This window comes from Arachis ipaensis, chromosome B5 (genome assembly GCF_059453495.1).
Source record: "Arachis ipaensis isolate K30076 ecotype BB chromosome B5, ASM5945349v1, whole genome shotgun sequence".
NCBI lineage: Eukaryota > Viridiplantae > Streptophyta > Magnoliopsida > Fabales > Fabaceae > Arachis > Arachis ipaensis.
In genome coordinates this window covers 115,798,878-115,819,880 of record NC_142440.1, presented here as the reverse complement: position 1 = coordinate 115,819,880, position 21,003 = coordinate 115,798,878, and the positions used below count along the sequence as shown (strand labels likewise).

Sequence of the window (21,003 nt, the reverse complement as noted above, 5' to 3'; positions counted from 1 at the left end):
GTTGGCTTGAACTTCACTAACTCTAGTCTTTGATTAGGACTTATGAACTCAAGTTGAATTGCTCACTTGACTTACCTTTAATTGTTAGAGGTTAACAAAGTGAGAGCAAAAGGCAATTACCATCACAAGTGACTATGATAATGGGGATATGAATTCCAATTATTAATCCTTGCTAGGAATTTTCTTAATTGTTAGTTTACTTCCTTGTTATTTACATTACTTATTCCTTATTTCAAAACCCAAAAATATACTTTCCCATAACCAATAATAACTACACTTCCCTGCAATTCCTTGAGAGACGACCCAAGGTTTAAATACTTCGGTTAATTTTATTGGGTTTGCTTAAGTGACAAACAATTTAAATATTGACTGAGGTTTAGTTGTTAGTTTAGAACTATACTTGCAACGTGACATTTTTGTAAAAATCTTTACCGACATTTTTCCTCCGTCCGTTAGCACATGGGTTAGCACACTACTTCTATTAGCGATTCTGTTAGTTAGTTAGAGAGTGTGATATGGCATGTTAGTAAGGTCTATAAATAACATAAAGGAAGCCCATGCAGTGTGTGATTTTGATAGTGGTGAATACAATACTTTCAGATCTTTCTTTCTACTCTCATCCATTCTCCGTTCTCTTTTCTCCTAGTTCCTTTCTTCTTCTTTAATTGAACCTGGATTTGATACCTTTTATGCATATTTGAATATGCTCCACAAAATATAAATTGAAAGCACATAGCTAATTATACTCAAGCAAGAACTATATATTGAAATCCGATGTAGGTTTGGTGGTTTTCTTTTTTATTAGCCACCTACTTTTTATAACATAACATAAAAGAGGCAAGGGAACTTGACCCTTCCAGATTTTTCAATTTAAATTTATAATAATTGCATTGTAATACTTTTTGGTTAAATAGTTAAAATTAAGCAAAGATGTTATCTTCAGATAATTGTTAAGTTACAAAATTTAAAAAAATCTCAATAATTCATTTTCTTTATTGTAGGTCAAATAAGGAGAGTAATTTACAATTTTAAAGGATAAATCTTTTTATCTATAACTTTGTAGAAAAAAGGATATACTGGACATCTTTTTGGACTCAACCTAAGGAGGTGGAAGGAGAAGTTGTTGGGGTGGTTAGAAAGCGATTTAGACAGTTTATTTATCCATCTTGCTTATTACTATTGATAAATCATAGAAACTTTGGTTGGATTTGTATAAGTTGTTTATTTTGTCGCATAAACTTTAGTGTTATTCACAACATTGTGTTTGGTTTGAGATTAATTGAGAAACCGAATAAATCGAAATCGATTTGGTTTGGTTGGTCGATCTTAATAAAAAATCGAACGAAATCGAACCGAAGAATTAATATAAAATTAGATCGAATGACTTTTTCTTAAATAATCGAACTAAATCGCACCGTAAACACCTCTATTGCTGGCATTCTTTTATATTCCATCAAAGGTTAACAAGAGGGATAAAGAAATTGGTTCATATTCCTTTCTCTATCTCCACTACTCACTTTGAAGCTTGGAATTCCTTATTACTTTGCATCTTTGGTATTGACTTGCAAATAATTTATTCGCCCTTTTTCTCCTCATGAAAGCTCATAGAATGTACTGCCAAAATTTATGCAAGCTCCTACAAATTTTGGAGTTCATTCATCCACTCTTTGTATGCCAAGTGTACGGTCAAAATTTCACTTTGTCCTTGCCAATACAATTAGTAATAGAATATCGTTATTTTTCGGATAGTAAAATAATAAATAAATCTCTAAATATTATCAGTTTAGATACAATAATTCTTAAAAAAAAAAATACCAATAAAATCTTCTATAATAATAATTATGGATATATTATTTTTAAATTAACTCTTATAATTAAAAAATAAAAGATTTTAATTTAAATTAATTTGTTTATCTTTATTATTGTAATTAAAGAATTTTATTGACATTTTTTTTCAGTAATTAATTTATCCAAAATATAAATATTGAGGAATTTATTTTTTACTTCACTCTTTTTCTTTTTCTTTTCTCATCATCAAGCCAAATTTTGATGTCATGAAAACCCTCGATTATGATTGCAATACTACCACATTATTATTAGCATATTAGAAAGTGTACTATTTTTTGGAGTTGAAATTTGAACATGACATATTTGATGCCTACACCATTATACACACACCAAAACTCAAAGGCAATATGGGCTATAATTAAAGATGAAACTAGGTTGAATTTTAACCGGGGTTAAAAATTAATTTCACAATAACAAAAACTAAAATAAAATTTTAGAGTACTAAATTAAAATTTATATATAATATTAAAAAAAATTAAAGTTTAGGAGACTTTGTCCCTGCTCCTTTTCCTTTATGAGGTTTTGCAACTGGCTATATTCTAATAACCCAATAGTCATATTTGTATTCATAACTATTTTATTATTAATTCTAAACTCAACAGATTCGTAAAATAAATTTTAGAGACCAAAATAAAGAATTATTTCGTTATCAAGATGGATAATAAATACAAAATTGGAATAACAGAATTTAATTAATTATACACTAAAAAAATACTAAAATATTAAATAACGAAATTAGATTTTATCTTTTAATTTTCTTATGTAAGTTAGTGATCCTCCCTTGCCCCCAAAAAAATCGTAAAATGAATTTGACCGTGTTAAAAGTGTCTTTTAGATGATGGAAAAAGAGACAATCAAAATTCCACTACAGTCGCTCTTGGTTCCCGCAGTGGTTGCCACTTGTTGGATGCGGGTTTCAACCTTACAACCCACATTCTCGATCTTCTCTTCCATCTTTCTTTACCCGCAATGAACTACACTAACTCTTTCTCTCATTCCATTAATTTATCTCCTTATTTTTCTTGTTCTACATGGATCTATAATTTTGCGTTTAATAATTTGATTTCTTCGATCATCGACATTATTAACAAGTAACAACATAACAATGACAGACACCACAGATGATATAGTAGAAGATATCTCATTCCAAACCTTTGAAGATGACTGTAGGCTACTTGCCAATCTCTTCAACGATGTCTTGCAGCGTGAGGTCGGAACCAAGTTCATTGAGATGCTCGACAAAATCCGTGTCCTTGCACAGGTTTCCATTTTTTTTCTATTTTATTTTTTTAGGGTTCATCCTCTCGAACAAAAACATGTCTTAATTGCCTTTTTTTCCTTTGTTTATTTTAATCTTTGTTCTTCAAATGTTCACTACCATTAATTTTTTTTTATGTTCATTGGAATACTTTTCTTTTCTTTTTATTATTTATTTTATTTTTTAAGGATTATCTAAAAATATTTGTCAAAGAACTAAAAATAAAACTGAACATTTTTATTTAAGGACTGAAAAATTCAAGTTTACATTACATTAAATACGTTAAAAATAGTAATTTTAATGAATTTGTTAATTTTTTTTTTTTTTTAATATTTAGTTCCCCCAACACAATCCTAACAAAGAAAGTGAGCTAGCAATAAGAAAAAAAGTATATATATATATATATATATATATATCAAAACAACACAGACAAAACAAGAATATATATGTCACCAAAAAAAACAAGAATATATATGTATATTAGACTGTATTTAGTTACGAAAACAAAATAAAATAAAACAGTAAAAATAAGACACAAAAAATAAAAATATAAAAATTAATATTTTTATATTTTATTTGGTAATAAATTAGAATAAATTATGAAAGTTTTAATTTATTTTTTTATTTAAAAAATTTGAAAAAAAATATAATTATAAAAAATTAATAAAAATAATAAAAGATAAAATAAAAAATAAATTATATTTTTTGTTAGTGTTTTTTTTTTTTTTTGTCCTTTTCATTAAAATGAATACAAAATATACTAATTCATTATTTTTAGACATAATGTTTCTCTATATCTCATCTACCAAACATAAATTTATATTTTTATATCCATGTCTCAATGTTCCATTTTTATAAAGAAATGCAGTCTAAGAATGATAGTGACATATAAGTGAGTGTGGGTTAAGAATGGATTATGTTAAAGAAGACAGACATGGAGTGCAGGAAATTGATGACTTGATCATAAAAAATTTCCAATATATATGTATATTAGGGATGATTGTGAGAATCCGTAAATGTAGGTATTTATAGGGATATTTGAAGATGGTTAGGGAGATGGGGTAAAAATCTCCCAGTAAAATGAAGATGAGAATAAAAGTTTTCCGTGGAGAACTTTTGAGTTTTCCATCTTGTGAGAATCCTTAATCCGAAGTAATTAAGTGTGTCAAGGCCCTTAATTTTGAAACTAGAGTGAAGTGCGTACTTGATTAATATGATTTGAAATATTGAATTTTCTATTATCACTATGTCATCAACATCTATCTAAAAGGCAACGAATATTGTGCTGGAAAATTTGAAGAATAAGCTATGCTACTTACTTAGGGTTGTTGATATCCGCATAACAAGAGGAGAAAGGAGAGTTTTTCATACCACTAACACTCAAATTATTATAGCTGCTTATAGAGAGATTCATGAAATGAGTAATACGGTTTTCTTTCTAACAGGACATTTGGTAGATCACATAAATTATTTTAGATTGGAAGCGAGATCCATAGTTGTTTGGATTATTATTACCTTAACCACCAGCGAGAAGTTTAAATGAACTTCATTCTGTAAATTTGGGCAAAACCTTAGACAATGAGTCTTGTTTTGTGGTGCTTGGTGGGACTGTTTAGTTAGTAACTTAGTATTTGATGTGACATACCTAATGGCATCCTATTGGTTTGACTGACGATGTGGTATTGACTATTGACTGATAAAAGGAGTGGTGTATCGTGAAAGCCGTTTGATTAGTTGCCTGAAATGAACTTGGCGTTTAGGATTAGCTTGGTAAGTTAGTAGCTTGATTATAAAAAGGAAAATGGTGTTTCACAATTTGGATTTAAAAAAAGGTATATATTATGGTAAAGTAGTGTTATTGATAAAGGAACATGAGACAAAATTAAAAAGAGAGCTAGAGACACCGGATTTGGGCTCAAGGGGTCCCATTTGTTGTGTAGTGCTGACTTGGATCAGGACATAATTTAAGAAAACATATAATTCATGTGCAATTTGTACCAAGAGAGTTTAATATTGGGTCTATGTAAGAAAGAGCCCAATACTATGTTTGAGGAATTCATTGTTATGTTGCTGGCCTTGGTGCTTATGACCAAGAGATATGGGTCGCCAAGTAAGCTACCTATTATATTCTGTCAATAGTGTCAAGGCCCGGCCAGTTTGACCTGCTCCACGAAAGTAAAATGAGTCTACCATACTATTTTGCCCTACTTCATAAAAGGTTGGAGTTAGGATGGATTGACACTAACACTATGTTTGTTTAAGAGGAAAATGGAAGGAAAGAAAAGGGAGAAAAGAAAAGGAGAAGCAAAATGATTATTTTTTTTTTTGTTTGATTGAGAAGAAAAATTAGAGAGAAAAAATAAATAAATAGAAAAAATTGGTAGGGTCCACTAATTTTTTTTTTTCTCCAACGTTAGAAAGAAAATGAAGAGAAAACTAATGTTTTTCTTTCTACTTCTAATACTACCTCTTCACTTTTTTAATATATTTTATAATATAAGAGTAAAATTATTTTTTTATAATATTTCTTTCCTTTTTATTTTCCTTCCATCCAAATATATCTAAAAAAAATAAAAATCCACTCAATTTCCTTCCTTTCATTTCTTTTCTTTCTATTTTCTTCCTCTCTATTTCTTTCCTTTCAACCAAACATAGCCTAACAGTGTGACACGAGACATGAGATGATAAGACACAGGATATATATATATATATATTAAATAAATTGTAATGTATAAATTAATTTTTTATTATTTTTAATGTCTTATTTTAATTATATAAAGTATTTAAAATATTTAATATTTTAATAAATAATAACAATGTATATTATTTTTAAATTTATTTCAAAAATACATATTAAGAATAAGACTGAATATGCTGACACGTGATAGTATTTAAATGTGTTTAAATGAGTCTAGAAAAGAATTTTTTATTTTTATTGAAACACGATTGGATACTGCAGACACGCGTATCAAACCAGTATCGATAAGTATCGTATCCAAAATATGTCCAACACACAGTAATTCAACGAGGTGTCTGTGACTAGTTTGCCTAGTTCATTTTTTTGAATAGTCAAATTAATTAAATTAACCTAATAGAAAATGATAAGTAAAAATCTAATCATAATTAAAACACAAATAAACAATGGCCAAATTATAACACAATGTCTTTTTCATAATCTATTTTAAATTTTCAACTTCATAACGGTTGTTCATAACAATATATGTTTTCTAATTACTGTAAAGAATAAAAAAAAATAGTTTCAGCTTAATTTTGAATTAATAAATAATTTAGAGTAACCATAAAATTTATAAAACAATATAATACAAAAATAAAAAAATTATGATAAAAAATCAAAAGAATCTGGTTTAAGAAACAAACTAATTCACATAGAAATAAAGAAAGAAAAATAGAAAAATAAATGAATAAAAAAAGGAAAAAATAAAATCAAAACATGAGAGAGATATGTCTAAAAAAATCTATTTTTTTAATTTTCATATATATTCTTTAACTCCTTTCTCAAAGAAAACAAACGCACTGGCGGGTGTGACCGTCCGGTTCCGCTAAAATTCCCGGATCTAACCGTCGGCGGATGCATAGTTGATAGTTGTGGAGGCTGTATCGTGGCAGCCGTGGAAGTAACGGTAGTCGGCCAGGGTGACTAGTGGCTTAACCGTGCTTACTGCTTGCTATAGTACTCCTAGCTCATTAGCGTTGCCGCGGTCTACGTTGAAGTTGGGCGAGCCACCACAACCACGACAAGAGTTGTGCAGTGGAAAATATTTGAGGAGGAGGTGTCAATTAGGAAGTCATGGTTATCGAGGAGGCTGATGCATCCTTGGAGTAGTCATTCTCGTTGGATTACTATCGAGAAAGACTTGAGAGCAAACAACAGAGAATCTCTAATCGAGGCCTTGTAGAAATCGTGTAGTGAAGTTTCCCTCATGTTTCTCGAAGGTTTTCCCATATTTTATTCGCATGGTTGAGAAGGAGGGGATTATTGGAGGGAAGAATAGGAATGTAGCTGTCAAGAAATTAAAGGAGATGGTAGACAATCAGCAAAGCCCTGTGTGAGGCTCTTGTATCATCAAAGAAAATGAATTGAAGATGTATGCACAAAATGTAGAAATTTTCTACTATGGACAGATGGCATAACGAATTGTTATTCCAAAAATGCAAAAGATGAACTATCTGCAAAGGAATAAGGATGGTGATCATTTAAGAGCACTGCTCTCCTTATTTTGCTTTGTTTTCTCTCGTTGATTTTGGTTATGTTAACAAATGAATATTATATATAGGGTAATTCTTTGGTAGCCAAGGTTATAGTGACTAAGAGTGGCTAAATTTTGACTGACGAATGAACACATGACATGTGGAGAGTTGGGTAAAAGTTGTTAGCTAGAGTGATAGGCCTTATTGTTAGTGAGTAATAAGGCAAAAGAGTAAATAGACTGACCAAAATTATGTGGGCCTTTGTTTTGAAAGAAAAAAAATCTGTTAGTATTTTTTAAGTGGATAATTCCAAAACTTTAATGGTTGGGCTTTAGTATGAAAATCTATTATAATGTTAGAATAATAAAAGATCATGAACTATTAATAATGAAAGTAATAAAAAAAAAGAATTAAATTATGTAATATTTATGTGAATTCTTACTATTAATGTATTTGTGGCATAAATTATATGAGAGTATAAATTTATAAAATGTTAAAATTTTATAAGAAAATAATTTTTTTGAATAAAAATAACTATTAAACAGTATTGTTGATATTATCATGGTTATTATTATTTTTGTTCTTGTTATTATTATTATTATTATTAATAAAAGAGAAATTTTTGAAAATTAGTAATTTTTAGTAGTTTTGTTTATATTTTGGTGAATATAAATACTAAATTATTTTTAACAGATAAATTTTATTAATTTATATGTTTAAACTCTAAAATTTTTGAGTGCAAATAGTAATGATTCATGTGTATGTGCAAAACTTTAATAAACATATGTGTAAAGTGTATGTTTATTGTGTACAAAATCTCTATAAATATGAGTACAAATTATTACCGACTAAGTAGGGACGGAGCCAGGTAGGAGGAAAGGGGGCAATGCCCCCTAATTTTAATTTTTTACATATAAATTATATGTAAATTTCAGTTTAGACCCTTAAAATTTTTATTTTAGTCTTATTTTATTGTGTAAATATTTTTGGCCCCCCTCTAATATTTCATATAGTTCTGCCTCTGCAACTAAGTGCTGGCAAATAAGTTTGGTAATTTTTTTTTAAGAATGTAAAATTAAACGAAAAACTGAGTATTTTTTTGCAAAAAATAACATCTAAGATACACAATATAATTATCATAACATAATTCTATAAGTCATTACTAATATTTTATATAATAATATAAATATTAAATATGTTATTATTAAAAGAACAAACAATTTTTCTTAAAAATAGATATAGAGATAAATATATAAAAACTAATTTGATAAGTATAAAAATTTGAGTGTATAATATTAAATTGGTTAAGTAAAAAATATTAGAGAGCTAAATAAATCTATTATATAATAAAAAATTAATACATATAAAGTTACTAAATTACATAATATTTTTTATTTCTTTAGACATATATCTCATATGTAGACATAGTTCTTTAAAATTTTTGGATGGCCAAAGCTACAACTGTCTTCTACATATTACAATAAAAAATAAAAATAGAATAAAAATGAATAAAAACTGAAATTCATATTTTGTATTTGACTGGAACTCAAATAAAATTACATATCTACAAACATATAAATTTAAACCATAAATTTCGTTTTCGAAAAAAGTAACCTATATATAACCTTCTAATGTGGTATTTCAGTATAAATTTTTTATATTTTAAAAATTTTAAAATAACAAATAATTATAATAAAAAAAATTTATAAAAGTCTAACCAGATTTATACAGTGTGATTCTAAAAATATTAGGGCATAGCATTAGTAAAATTATTATTTCTCTTTTAATAATAATAATAATAATAATAATAATAATAATAATAATAATAATAATAATAAGAAAAATAATAATAACTATGATAAAATTAACAATACTATTTAATAGTTATTTTTATTCAAAATAAAAATATTTATTATAAAATTTTAATATTTATAAATTTATATTCTCATATAATTCATCTCACAAATATATTAATAGTAAGAGCTTACATAAATATTACATGATTTAGTTCTTATTTCTTTTAGATTACTCTTATAGTTCATGATCTTTTATTAATCTAACATTATAATAGGTTTTCACACTAAGCCCCAACCATTACAGTTTTAGAATTAACTACTCAAAAAATACTAACAAATTTTTTTCTTCAAAAAAAAGCCCACATGATATACACATTATTTTGGCCAGTTTATTTACTTTTTTGTCATGCAATAATCACTAACAATAGACTCATCACTCTAACTAACAACTTCCACCAAACTCTCCACATGTCATGTGTTTATTAGTCGGTCAAAATTTAGTCACTTTTAACCGCTATAACTTTGGCCACCAAAGACCTACCCTTATATAATATGGACTATGGACCAGCCGTAAATTCATTATAAATTCATTATGCTAAGAATCTTTTTAGTTTTTTTAAAAAGAAGATCAATTATTAAATTAGTGAAACTAAGATATTAGGGAAATTAAGATATTTTTTTGTTGAAAGAAAATTATTTTTTAAAAATAGTTAATCATATAAACGTCTACCAATTCTAATAGTTTACCCAATTTTTTATTGGTTGCTAAGGCATCTAGTTTTTAGCCAATACTAGACTAATCAGGTGACCGGTTTCTCGTTGATGTGGTTTCATCTAATGCCATAACACTTGTTTTTTGTCGAGTGTGATGTCCAGTTTGCAATTGCACCTTTCACATAATCAACTAGTTTAGATGTCATCACACACATTTATTTATATCTTCATGAAAAGTCCATTGCCATGTGCTGTTGTGTATTTAGAGAACAAGGATAAAATTCTAGTATGTAAAAAATAGGAGATTATTGAGGACATAGCTCTTAATTTTTTTGTTGTATGTTCTTATTTGCTAGAGTGGTTGTAACATGAGACAAGCAGGGATTGAGGACATGGCAGAGTTGCTAGAGAAACAATTGGCTTCAAAGTTGTCCAAGTTGTCATTGGACGAAGCTCTCACCATTGCACGTGCATTAAGCCATTATCTTACTTTGATGGGTATAGCTGAGACCCGTCACAGGTGATTTTGTTTGTGTCCTTTTAGAATATTAAAGCAAAAGAAATGTGTATTATGACACTCTCTTGTTTTTGGATTAGCTGTCATGTGTTGTTGTTAAAATCAATCGCTTATATAACATTTCTCTAATAAGAATTGAGTGAAGTACTTCCCTCAATCATATGGATATGTTTGTGCAGGCTTCGTAAGGGAAACACAGCACTTGTTGCAAAATCTTGTGATGACATCTTTAACCAATTGGTGCAAGGTGGAGTTACTCCAGATGAGCTTTATAACACAGTTTGCAAGCAGGTTTCTTTTGTTCTTCATAAAATTTGTGAAATACATACACTAACTGATTCTTTTTTCTTTCTTCAAAATTAAAATTGATTTTCTTGCCGCAGGAGGTTGAAATCGTTCTTACAGCTCATCCTACACAAATTAATCGTCGCACTTTACAATACAAACACATTAAAATTGCTGTGAGATTTTCTTACCTTCTTAGGACATGATAAATTCGATGGAAGGTTTACCTTAAACCACAAGCATTTTGTCCCTAATTAATGTTTCTTTTTTATGCAGCATCTTTTGGACTATAATGCTCAACTTGATCTTAGCACTGAAGATCGAGAAATGGTGATTGAAGATCTGGTACCATTTCTTGACTTTCTTTAATTTCTCTCTAATAAATTAAAACATGTTATCGTTATCATTAAGAAAACAGTAACATAGTATGGTATTTAAGGTGTAAATTATGGCTTAATTGTAATATTTACTTTATTCCTTTTGTACATTTTTTTTTTCAATTTTCATAAATCATAATGAATTTGATAGGTGAGAGAGATAACTTCAATTTGGCAAACAGATGAGCTTAGGCGCCAAAAGCCTACACCAGTTGACGAAGCTAGGGCTGGTAAGTTTATAGAGTACTATGTTATATACTAAAGATTTCATAACCTTGCACCTGATATTTTAAACTTTTAATATAAGTGGAAGAACCCCTTGATTTATTTTTAAACTCTCCAGGATTGAATATTGTGCATCAATCACTTTGGAAAGCTATTCCCCGTTATTTACGCCGAGTTAGCAATGCTCTAAAGAAGGTATATTGTTATGAACTATGTCTTCCAAAAGTTTAATGCATTAGAGAAATGCACATGAATTGTTATATATGCTCTTCAAGCACAGAATCATTTTTAGGCTTGAAATATGGACAATATGTATAATCCCATCTTGCCTCGTGCTATAATTATCACTTAAAAGAATGAGGTAACAAGGATTGAACTATGGAATCTTTTTATTATAGAAACTATGATACTATATTATGAATCATCTCTCCTAAAAACTTAAACCGTTAGATAGAGTCGGCACATAAATGGTTATATATAAATATATATTCCCAAACTTCTCTCAGTAACTAGTATATTATTCTCAATGCAACTTATTCTTCCTTGTAGCATACAGGAAAACCGCTTCCGTTGACATGTACTCCCATAAGATTTGGATCTTGGATGGGAGGTGACAGAGATGGAAACCCAAATGTGACAGCAAAGGTGGTTTTCATGTACTTGTATTTGTAATATTTGATTTTATATTTTGGCAAGATTGTTATTTTTGAAAGGATAAGTTAATAACTAAACATAGAGAAATGTAGCAAAAATTACATAGTCCACTAGTATGGTAGTATTTTTTTGAATATTTTGTTGTTGTAGTTTTTTTTGAAACTTTGCTTATTTTGTACGCTCTTTTTTTGGTGTCAAAATAATGAGCTTTGTAATACATTTGAGAAGAAATTGAAAACCTAACTAAGATTCTGTTTCTTTATTTTATTTTGATACGTAACAGCGAAATGGATTGATTGAAATTTAGTTCTTTTATTGATCCTAGTGGTATGAGACATACTTTTCTAGTTTTGTTGTTGAATTTTGTTGCTTGTAATTCAAGTATTATCATCAAATTACCATATCTTTCTATCTTAGATATTAGATTTGGTTTATTTTCTTCTTTGTCGAATACTCGTTTTACTCTTGGAAATTGAATTTTAATCTAAGAATCCTTGACATACACAACAGTAACATAATTGGTTTTCCTTTGTTGTTGTAGGTAACAAAGGACGTTTCAGTTTTATCTAAATGGATGGCAATTGATCTCTATATACAAGAAGTGGATAGCTTGAGATTTGAGCTATCCATGAATAGGTGCAGTGATAAGTTGTTGAAACTAGCTCGTGAAATTGTAGGAGGTTTGTCAGTAGAATTCATTTGGTTACATCTTTCTAATTACTTTATGATTTTTTTTGTTAGCTTTCTTTTAATTATCATGTGTGTCATTGAATGTTGCTTGTCAAGTAATACACGTTAATTACACACTAGCAGAGTGAAATCAATAAATTTTAGTAAAAATGAGTTAAAGCTTTAGTTTGTAAGATTATCATATGAACTACATACAACCTTAGTTGCCATCCCTAAAGCCCCACTAGTTTAGCTTGTGACATACACATTAATACTTGGGTAATGAAATTCATTTTTGACTAATAACTAATTTTTTTTATGGCAATACGAGGAAGACAATAATTTAAAATTATCTTATTCAATTTAATATCTATAATTTTATATATGTAATATCTATAATGACACATTTATTACATCTAATATTATTGAATTACGAAAACAGTAATTAAAAAATACAAGATAAAATAAGCAGTAATTAAGAATGCAAAATAAGGTTATTTTTTATTGCTTCGGAACATGTTTGTTTGCTATATATGGTTTCATAAGGATGCTTTGTAAGGTTTCATCAAACGAGACAATGATATTTATCTTTTTCAAATGATAATATTATTCAAATTATTGCTATTTTTATATAGTTATTTCTGTCACTACATGCCATGATTTGCCATGCAGGCTCTCACAAAAAAAAAAAAAAAAAGGATTATGCCATGCAGGCAGATTGATATTCATTTTACTATTATATTTATGTATTTTGTTCTTTTTATTTGATCAATTAGAGATATTTCTATTTCAAAGTTATGATTTTTCAATTGCATCATGTTTCAAGTATAATATTCATGCTAAGTTACTTTTAGGAATTGACAATCACGTCTTTATCTTTAGATGCAAATAATGAGAATCATCGTGAGCATCGATCTCAATCTACGAGCAGAAGTCAATCAAAACAACCTAATCAACAGGCTTCTTCTCTTCCAACTCACCTTCCTGCTACAGCTCATTTACCCACTTTTGCTGGTACACACAATTGTGCTCTAGCCTGCTATCTAGTTCTATGTTACGTTTTCCTCCTAGATCCAATTAAAAGTTTTTCCTCCATGTGGAATTCGACTCCGGTTGCATGAAAAATGAATGCAAATCTCATCAATCATAAAGCTAACATAATGTTTGTCATCCATGACATGTCACAAAATTCATTCACAGTCTACTGTTAGTGTCTTACATCTTTTGCTGGTAAACACAATAGTAATAAAACCAACAAAAGTTTTGGAATTTGGATCCCCTAAATTTTAAATTTTCACTTTAGAAGGTAAAATGTGATCTCTCCTATGAAATAAATGGTGAAAGATCACATTTTACTCTCTGAAGTGAAATTCAAACTTTAGAGGATCCAAATCCAAAGTTTTCTTGTCCTTGTGGAATTATTCCCCTTTCCTATTGCATTAAAAATGAATATAAATCTCATCAACTGTTACGACATGAATACTCTTGTGAATTGTGATACATTGAATATATAAGTTTATGTCCATAGCAATCTATTCTTCCGTTTTTTTTAAACCTGGATATAAATTTGACTTAATTTCTCCTTGACATTTGACGTCATGAGTTACTACCAATAGCCCATCTTTTACTTTCTTTTCCGATTCTCTCTATTATTTTGTATTCTCTTCCTAGATGTTTTAGTCAATGAAAATATATCTTATTTTTTTTATTATTTTTATTACTCTGTACATGTGCACAAATATTAGCGATAAATACATTTAATTCCTTTTAATGTTTATTTTTCATTATAATTTATTAATTATTATTTATATTATATCTTATATTTTTATAAAAAATACTGTATCGCCATATCCTTGTCATATTTTGTCCATATCACATGTCGTACCTATGCTTCAAGTAACTTCTGTCTTTTTTAAGGTTATCATCACAACCTTGCTTCTTTCGATTCATGTTGTGGTTTGTTTAGAATATGTCAACTTTTATTAATTCAAGTGATTTGTTTCATGTAGCACATGGTGAATCTCACCATCCCAGACTAGACATGCCAGGACGTGATCCAAAGCAACCCAAGAACAAGGTTGATCAATTGAGTAATAGATTTTTGAATTTGCTACAGAGACTAAGATGATATACATGTTTGCATGCATGTTATTGATAGGCCAGCGAGGTTTCATATCCGACGACATCTAAGAAAGACGGTCAAAGTACTAAATCAGAAACAATGCAACGCTCTCCTTCTTTCAACTCTTCTAGTCAACTCCTTGCACAGAGGAAGCTCTTTGCAGAATCCCAAATAGGAAGATCAAGCTTTCAAAAACTTTTGGAGCCAAAGCCTTCTGATGGTCCTGGATTTGCTCCTTATAGAGTTGTACTTGGACATGTAAAAGATAAGGTATCAATTACCTCTGATCATGTTCTTGTGAAGGCTTTGCATTATTTTAGTAGAGAGAAGTTCTTATATTTCTATTTAGATTGTGTGTGGATAACCATTTTAAGCTGCATGAAAAGGCTAAATGCAAGTATTTTTCAAATAACTAGAGAATATAAATATCCGCTACCATTCCTCTCTTGTCTCATATAGTTTGCCTTAATTTTTCCCTTACTTGAAAGATTATGGATGTTTGTGATTGTGACAAATCATTAACTAATCATGTTTGCAGAACTTGTTGCACGATTAATTCTTAATAAAGAGTGAATGGCATTCCTATTTGACTTTTATTTCACAAATAGATTTATAATTGTCCATAAAAGGTTAATTTATGATGATCCATTAAAATTAGGTAGAGATTATAATTATCTCTATGTAAAGTTAACAGATAAGAACCATTAGATGATTCGATATATTTGACAAAATTGTCATGTAATGATCTTCATGCGATTTTTCACCTTAAAGTTAATGCATTTATCTATATTAGTATGTAAACTTGTTGATTTTCAGTTTTGTCTTTAGAAAGTAATTGAAATAATTAGTTTATAGTTTATAATATTGTAGTGAATAAATTCATTTTCTGTTCCATGTGTTTAGCTTCAAAGAAGTCAAAGTCGGCTAGAGTTTCTTCTAGAGGATTGTCCATGTGAGCAAAATCCATCTGATTTTTATGAAACAACAGAACAGCTTTTGGAACCTCTGCTCCTCTGTTATGAATCTCTGGTGCTTTCTCCTACTGCTACTTTTCATCCTATAATGAAATATCTTACCCCAAAAGCTTAAACTATTGGTAGAGGTACATGATCATGAATGGTTATATATTTAATATGTACTCTCACAATAGAGTCTTTTTCTTGAGTTTTAAGCTTTGACAATACACATACCACATGTAACCTATGTTAAATTCAATTAATACTTAGAAGAATGGGACAATTTCTGTTATAGGCTTTGATACAATGTCGTGAATTCTATCTCCTAAAAGCTTAAGCTGTGGGGTAAGGACTCAAATAGTTATATATACCCTTCAAGGTTGTCCTTTCAAAGTTTTATCTTAACTCTCGATTTCCTCAGCAATCATGTGGATCTGCAGTGCTAGCAGATGGTCGACTAGCTGACTTAATTCGAAGAGTTTCTACCTTTGGAATGATGTTAATGAAGCTTGATTTGCGTCAGGTATGAATAATATGTTGCTCATTTTTTCTTTTATGATCACATGTGCCCTGAAAATTAGATTTGTCACAGGAATCTACTAGACATTCTGAAACAGTTGATGCAATTACCAAGTACTTGGGAATGGGTACATACAGTGAGTGGAATGAAGAGAAGAAATTGGACTTCTTAACCAAAGAGTTGAAAGGGAAAAGACCATTGGTTCCTCCTAGTATAGAGGTGAGATAAATTGTTTTAAAAGTTGCTAGTCTAATGGATGGAGGATTTTTTTTAAGAGTAAGAACCTAAACGGTCCCTTTTATATTTTTGCTTCAACAAATTAGTGATTAATTAAAGAAAATTGATTGTTTAATTTCTATCTTTTAAAATATTAAACAAATGAGTCTCTTACAAAACAAAAGGATAAATTAATCTCTTAAAATTTTAAATAGTTTAATTAATTCCTCTACCAAATTATATTTTTACAAAATTATGATGGAGTAATCATTTTATTTGGAATTAATATATTTAATATTTCTAAAATTTAGGAGTAGTTCATCAATCTTATTTCTATAAGAACTGATCAATATATCGGGTGCAAAATTTAACCATAAAATAATATTGTAATCTATTCTCTTGTGATTTGAGTATATGAACTCATTCCAAAGTTATGGAATTTTCTCTTTCTGAAACAAAAACATGATAGAAGGTATTTAGGATGTTGGAGAGAAGTTATATTCACATATGTTAGATATGTTTTAAACAGTTGTGAGGTGTGGACTACCCTTAATTGTGTATAGAAAGGACATGTACACTGAATTTAGAATGTAAACTCATCTTTGCTCTTTATTTATTTTAAAGTTAACTTTCGTCATTTTGTTGTACGGGACTAAGCGGTGAGGAGTAAAAAAGTAACAAGAGTTTAAGTTGAATGTTTAAGTGATGAAATTGTTCTATTGAATAAGGACATACGAGATATGATTGGATTACAAAGGAATTGATTAGGTGTTGATAAAAGATTTGGTAAGGGAGGTGTTATTGAACGAATACTTGTAGTGTTTTTATTATGTTCTATTTGAGAGGTTCTTCTCACCAAAGATTTCTATCAGTCTTTCTTTACTCTTTACCTTCTCACTAACCTCTACAATAGTGCATAGAAAATTCCCCATCCTTATTATGTTTATTTTAATAACTATAATTTTGGACATTCTTTTCTGGTCTACACCTTTCTCACTGTTATTGATTTTATACCTTCTAGGTTGCGCCTGATGTTCAAGAAGTCTTAGATACCTTTCGTGTTGCTGCTGAGTTGGGAAGTGATTCACTTGGTGCCTATGTGATCTCTATGGCTTCAAATGTATGATTATGATTACTACTCTCAAAGTTTTTGCAACGAAACTTTGTGATTTAAATGAATATAATTGAGCAAAATAAATTTAAACATTCCGTCAATTATTATGATGTTTACACACTCCCTAATTCTTAGGTTCCACTACCATATTAACATTGAGGGAACCTAACTTCATTGCAAAAACTAGCTTTAAGAGGGGGTTGTTTAGACTCTAGATTATTCTAGGAGGTGCTGGCTATACACCTATTGAATGGAAGACTTAACTCCCACCTGAAAAATTCATGTCCCCTATATTTCATACAATTTTTATGAGAAGTTTGTTCCTTAATATGAAAAATTCATTTCCTCTATAAGGTATTAAAAGTGTATTATTGTGATGAATTTTTAAGCATTTAAGAAAATGACTTTGGGCTTTCTTTTACCATCAGGCAAGTGATGTCCTTGCAGTAGAGCTTTTACAAAAGGAAGCACGACTTGCTGTCCATGGGGAGAAGGGAAGTCCATGTCCCGGTGGAACGTAAGCACATAATATTTTTGCATTTACATAAGTACTTGAGTATACTAATTTTACCATAAAAGTACTTGAGATGAAATTTGTATATGCTTAATGTTATGACAAAGAATTGAGGCATGCTCTTGTGGTGCATTACTTGTTTCTGGGTCAAAATTTTAGGCCTTTGGGAGAAGATAATTTTTACTGATATTGGCGTGTGGTTTCGCATAGGCTACGCGTTGTTCCGCTATTTGAAACTGTGAAGGACCTAAGGGGGGCTGGTTCGGTTATTCGAAAACTTCTATCAATAGATTGGTATCGGCAACACGTCATTAAGAACCATAACGGACACCAAGAGGTGCTTTTTATAATGATTTTTTTAATTAATGTTATATCTATTATGTGCAATTCAAGTGGATGTATTTTATATATGCAGGTCATGGTTGGGTATTCTGATTCTGGCAAAGATGCTGGGCGCTTTACTGCTGCTTGGGAACTTTATAAAGCTCAGGAGGATGTTGTAGCTGCTTGCCATGAATATGGTATTAAAGTTACTTTGTTCCATGGCCGTGGAGGCACTATTGGTCGTGGTGGTGGCCCAACGTATCTAGCTATTCAGTCCCAACCACCAGGCTCTGTCATGGTGTGTATTCTAATCTAACCATAATTGTTAATCACTATGAAAGTCCAATTTAAATTTAAGTATCATTTCCTATTTGAAAAATTTAGTTGTTTATAAAATTATAGTTTTGTTATTTTTTTAAATTCTCATTCTTAGTTGCTGTGTGTTCTTGGTTTAGTTTTTTAGCTTGGATTTAGGAGTTTAATAACTTAGTGTAACACAATTTAGGTTTGTATGTTTGTGCATTGACTGAATTACGAAGTATTAGAACTTTCTTGCTTGATTTTTCTTTCTAACCAAATATCTAAAAACAGATGTTAGTAGATGATTCTTCTGACATGAGAAGTCTAGAGACTACTTAGTGTTTATGTTGATGTTCAAGTTAGAAGAACATATGAAATCAAATATTTACTTGACATTCAAGTTTTGTGCTTAAGTATATATACTAGATTCTAAGAATTGGCCAATTATATAAGCTATCAATAAGTTGTAATTTGCATAGGCATTTGAATGCATGGTGAAATCACTTGTCTGTCTGATATAATATTCATTGCAGGGAACCCTTCGTTCGACTGAACAAGGAGAGATGATCCAAGCCAAGTTTGGGTTGCCAGACACAGCTATTAGACAACTTGAAATATATACAACAGCTGTGTTACTTGCTACACTTCGTCCACCTCTTCCACCTCGAGAAGAAAAATGGCGTAGTTTAATGGAAGACATTTCAAAAATAAGCTGTCAGAGTTACCGTAGTGTAGTTTATGAGAATCCAGAATTCCTTTCTTATTTCAATGAAGCCACGCCGCAAGCAGAGCTTGGCTTCCTTAACATAGGTAGTCGCCCTGCGAGACGGAAGAGTACAACAGGAATTGGACACCTTCGAGCCATACCATGGGTTTTTGCATGGACCCAAACCAGGTTTGTTCTTCCAGCTTGGCTTGGAGTTGGTGCCGGTTTACAAGGTGCTTGCGAGAAAGGGCACACTGAGGAGCTAAAAGCCATGTACAAAGAGTGGCCTTTCTTTCAAAGTACCATAGACCTAATTGAGATGATTTTGGGAAAAACAGACATTTATATTACCAAACACTATGATGATGTTCTTGTGTCTGAGAAGCGAAAAGATCTCGGTCGTCAACTAAGGAATGAACTCGTAACCACCGGGAAATTTATACTAGTGATTAGTGGGCATGGGAAAATTCAACAGAACAACAGGATCTTGAGGAGGCTTATTGAGAGCAGACTTCCCTTCCTAAATCCAATGAACATGTTACAAGTAGAGATACTTAAGAGGTTAAGAAGTGATGATGACAATACGAAAGCTAGAGATGCTTTGCTCATAACCATAAATGGTATTGCTGCTGGGATGAGGAATACAGGATGACTTTACTTATATGATTTTACACTCATGTTGTAAGCTAACATGTTCATTCCACTTGGCTAATATTATCATATGGTTGTTTCTGAATAAAATGTTTTGGTAAAATACTTTAGATAACATGAATATAAATTCAAAATCTGATGAGGTGAAATGTGTTAGCTCCATACCTCATATTGAAATTTTGATGATTAACCAATAACAGATATAATTTAGAATTTTTCTTAATTTATTTTTAACAGTTTACTCAATTTTTGAACTACTAGAAAATATTTTTTTAAATAATTTATTAAAAATATAAATGTATAAAACTTGAGAATGGTATAATTAATGCTTGAATACCTCATAACGAGACTTTAAGTTGCCTACCCACCTCAAAACTTATGGAAAGTTGATTCCTGCACCTCATAATTAAGATACACGTCATTCCAAAACTCTAGAAAAGCTTTTAAACTGACATATATTTTAGCTCCAAAATATGAGATTGTTCATCAAGCTAGAATGTTTGAAATACGTTTTTTTTTTCATTCTATTGTTGCATGTACAGAACAGTTTAGCGAAACTATTAAAAGCACTGTACCAAGCAAAAGAAACCTGTACTTCTTGCAAATTTTATGGAATCAAGTTGTCATGAAGAAAGAGAGGATTTCTAATGTCTCTTTGTCATGCTCCCACTACAAATACAAGTTAAAGGACCCTAAAAAGAACTAAGAAGTTTCAATAGAAACAAATTGTTGCTTATTTGCCTTCAAATGTTCATCTTAAGTTCTTTATCTTTCTTCATTTATGTAAATTTTTTATACCTCAGAAGAGTTGCTCCAAGTTATCTGTAATTTAGGTTAAAACTTTGTTTTATCTCATATCAGATTAGCAAATACAATACGATTAGTTCCTATATTTGTTTATTTCTTGGAATGAGGATCTCAGATACAATATGAAAAGGGTATTTCATACACATCTTTCAACTATCTTTATAGTCTGATCCAATAGTGATCAATTTTAGCGAAGCTTGTAACAAGAATGTCATTCTTAG

At 29.9% G+C, this 21,003-nt stretch overlaps 1 protein-coding gene across 2 annotated transcripts; it reads left to right on the top strand.

The window, feature by feature from the left end:
• The first annotated feature begins 2,953 nt into the window (after positions 1-2,953).
• PPC4 (phosphoenolpyruvate carboxylase 4) lies at positions 2,954-20,080 on the top strand. Of its 2 annotated transcripts, none has more exons than XM_016345329.3 (20): positions 2,954-3,109; positions 10,182-10,345; positions 10,522-10,633; positions 10,726-10,803; positions 10,904-10,972; positions 11,156-11,234; positions 11,348-11,424; positions 11,779-11,874; positions 12,425-12,563; positions 13,435-13,566; positions 14,562-14,629; positions 14,711-14,944; positions 15,578-15,703; positions 16,052-16,153; positions 16,223-16,369; positions 17,388-17,486; positions 17,909-17,997; positions 18,205-18,331; positions 18,410-18,616; positions 19,152-20,080. In XM_016345329.3, the coding sequence occupies exons 1-20, from the start codon at positions 2,954-2,956 to the stop codon at positions 19,974-19,976; spliced, it is 3,126 nt and encodes a 1,041-aa protein (XP_016200815.1). In that variant the 3' UTR covers positions 19,977-20,080. The 2 variants fall into 2 exon arrangements, with proteins under 2 accessions (XP_016200815.1, XP_088344339.1); XM_088488213.1 differs by having other exon boundaries at positions 13,435-13,575; positions 14,565-14,629.
• Positions 20,081-21,003: the final 923 nt, after the last annotated feature.

Bases quoted from the DNA above. Each gene is read 5' to 3' on its own strand.
- PPC4 (XM_088488213.1), top strand. From the start codon at position 2,954: ATGACAGACACCACAGATGATATAGTAGAAGATATCTCATTCCAAACC. The intron at 14,630-14,710 runs GTTGATCAATTG...TGTTATTGATAG, and splicing joins CAAAGCAACCCAAGAACAAG to GCCAGCGAGGTTTCATATCC. The intron at 17,487-17,908 runs GTATGATTATGA...TTTTACCATCAG, and splicing joins TGATCTCTATGGCTTCAAAT to GCAAGTGATGTCCTTGCAGT.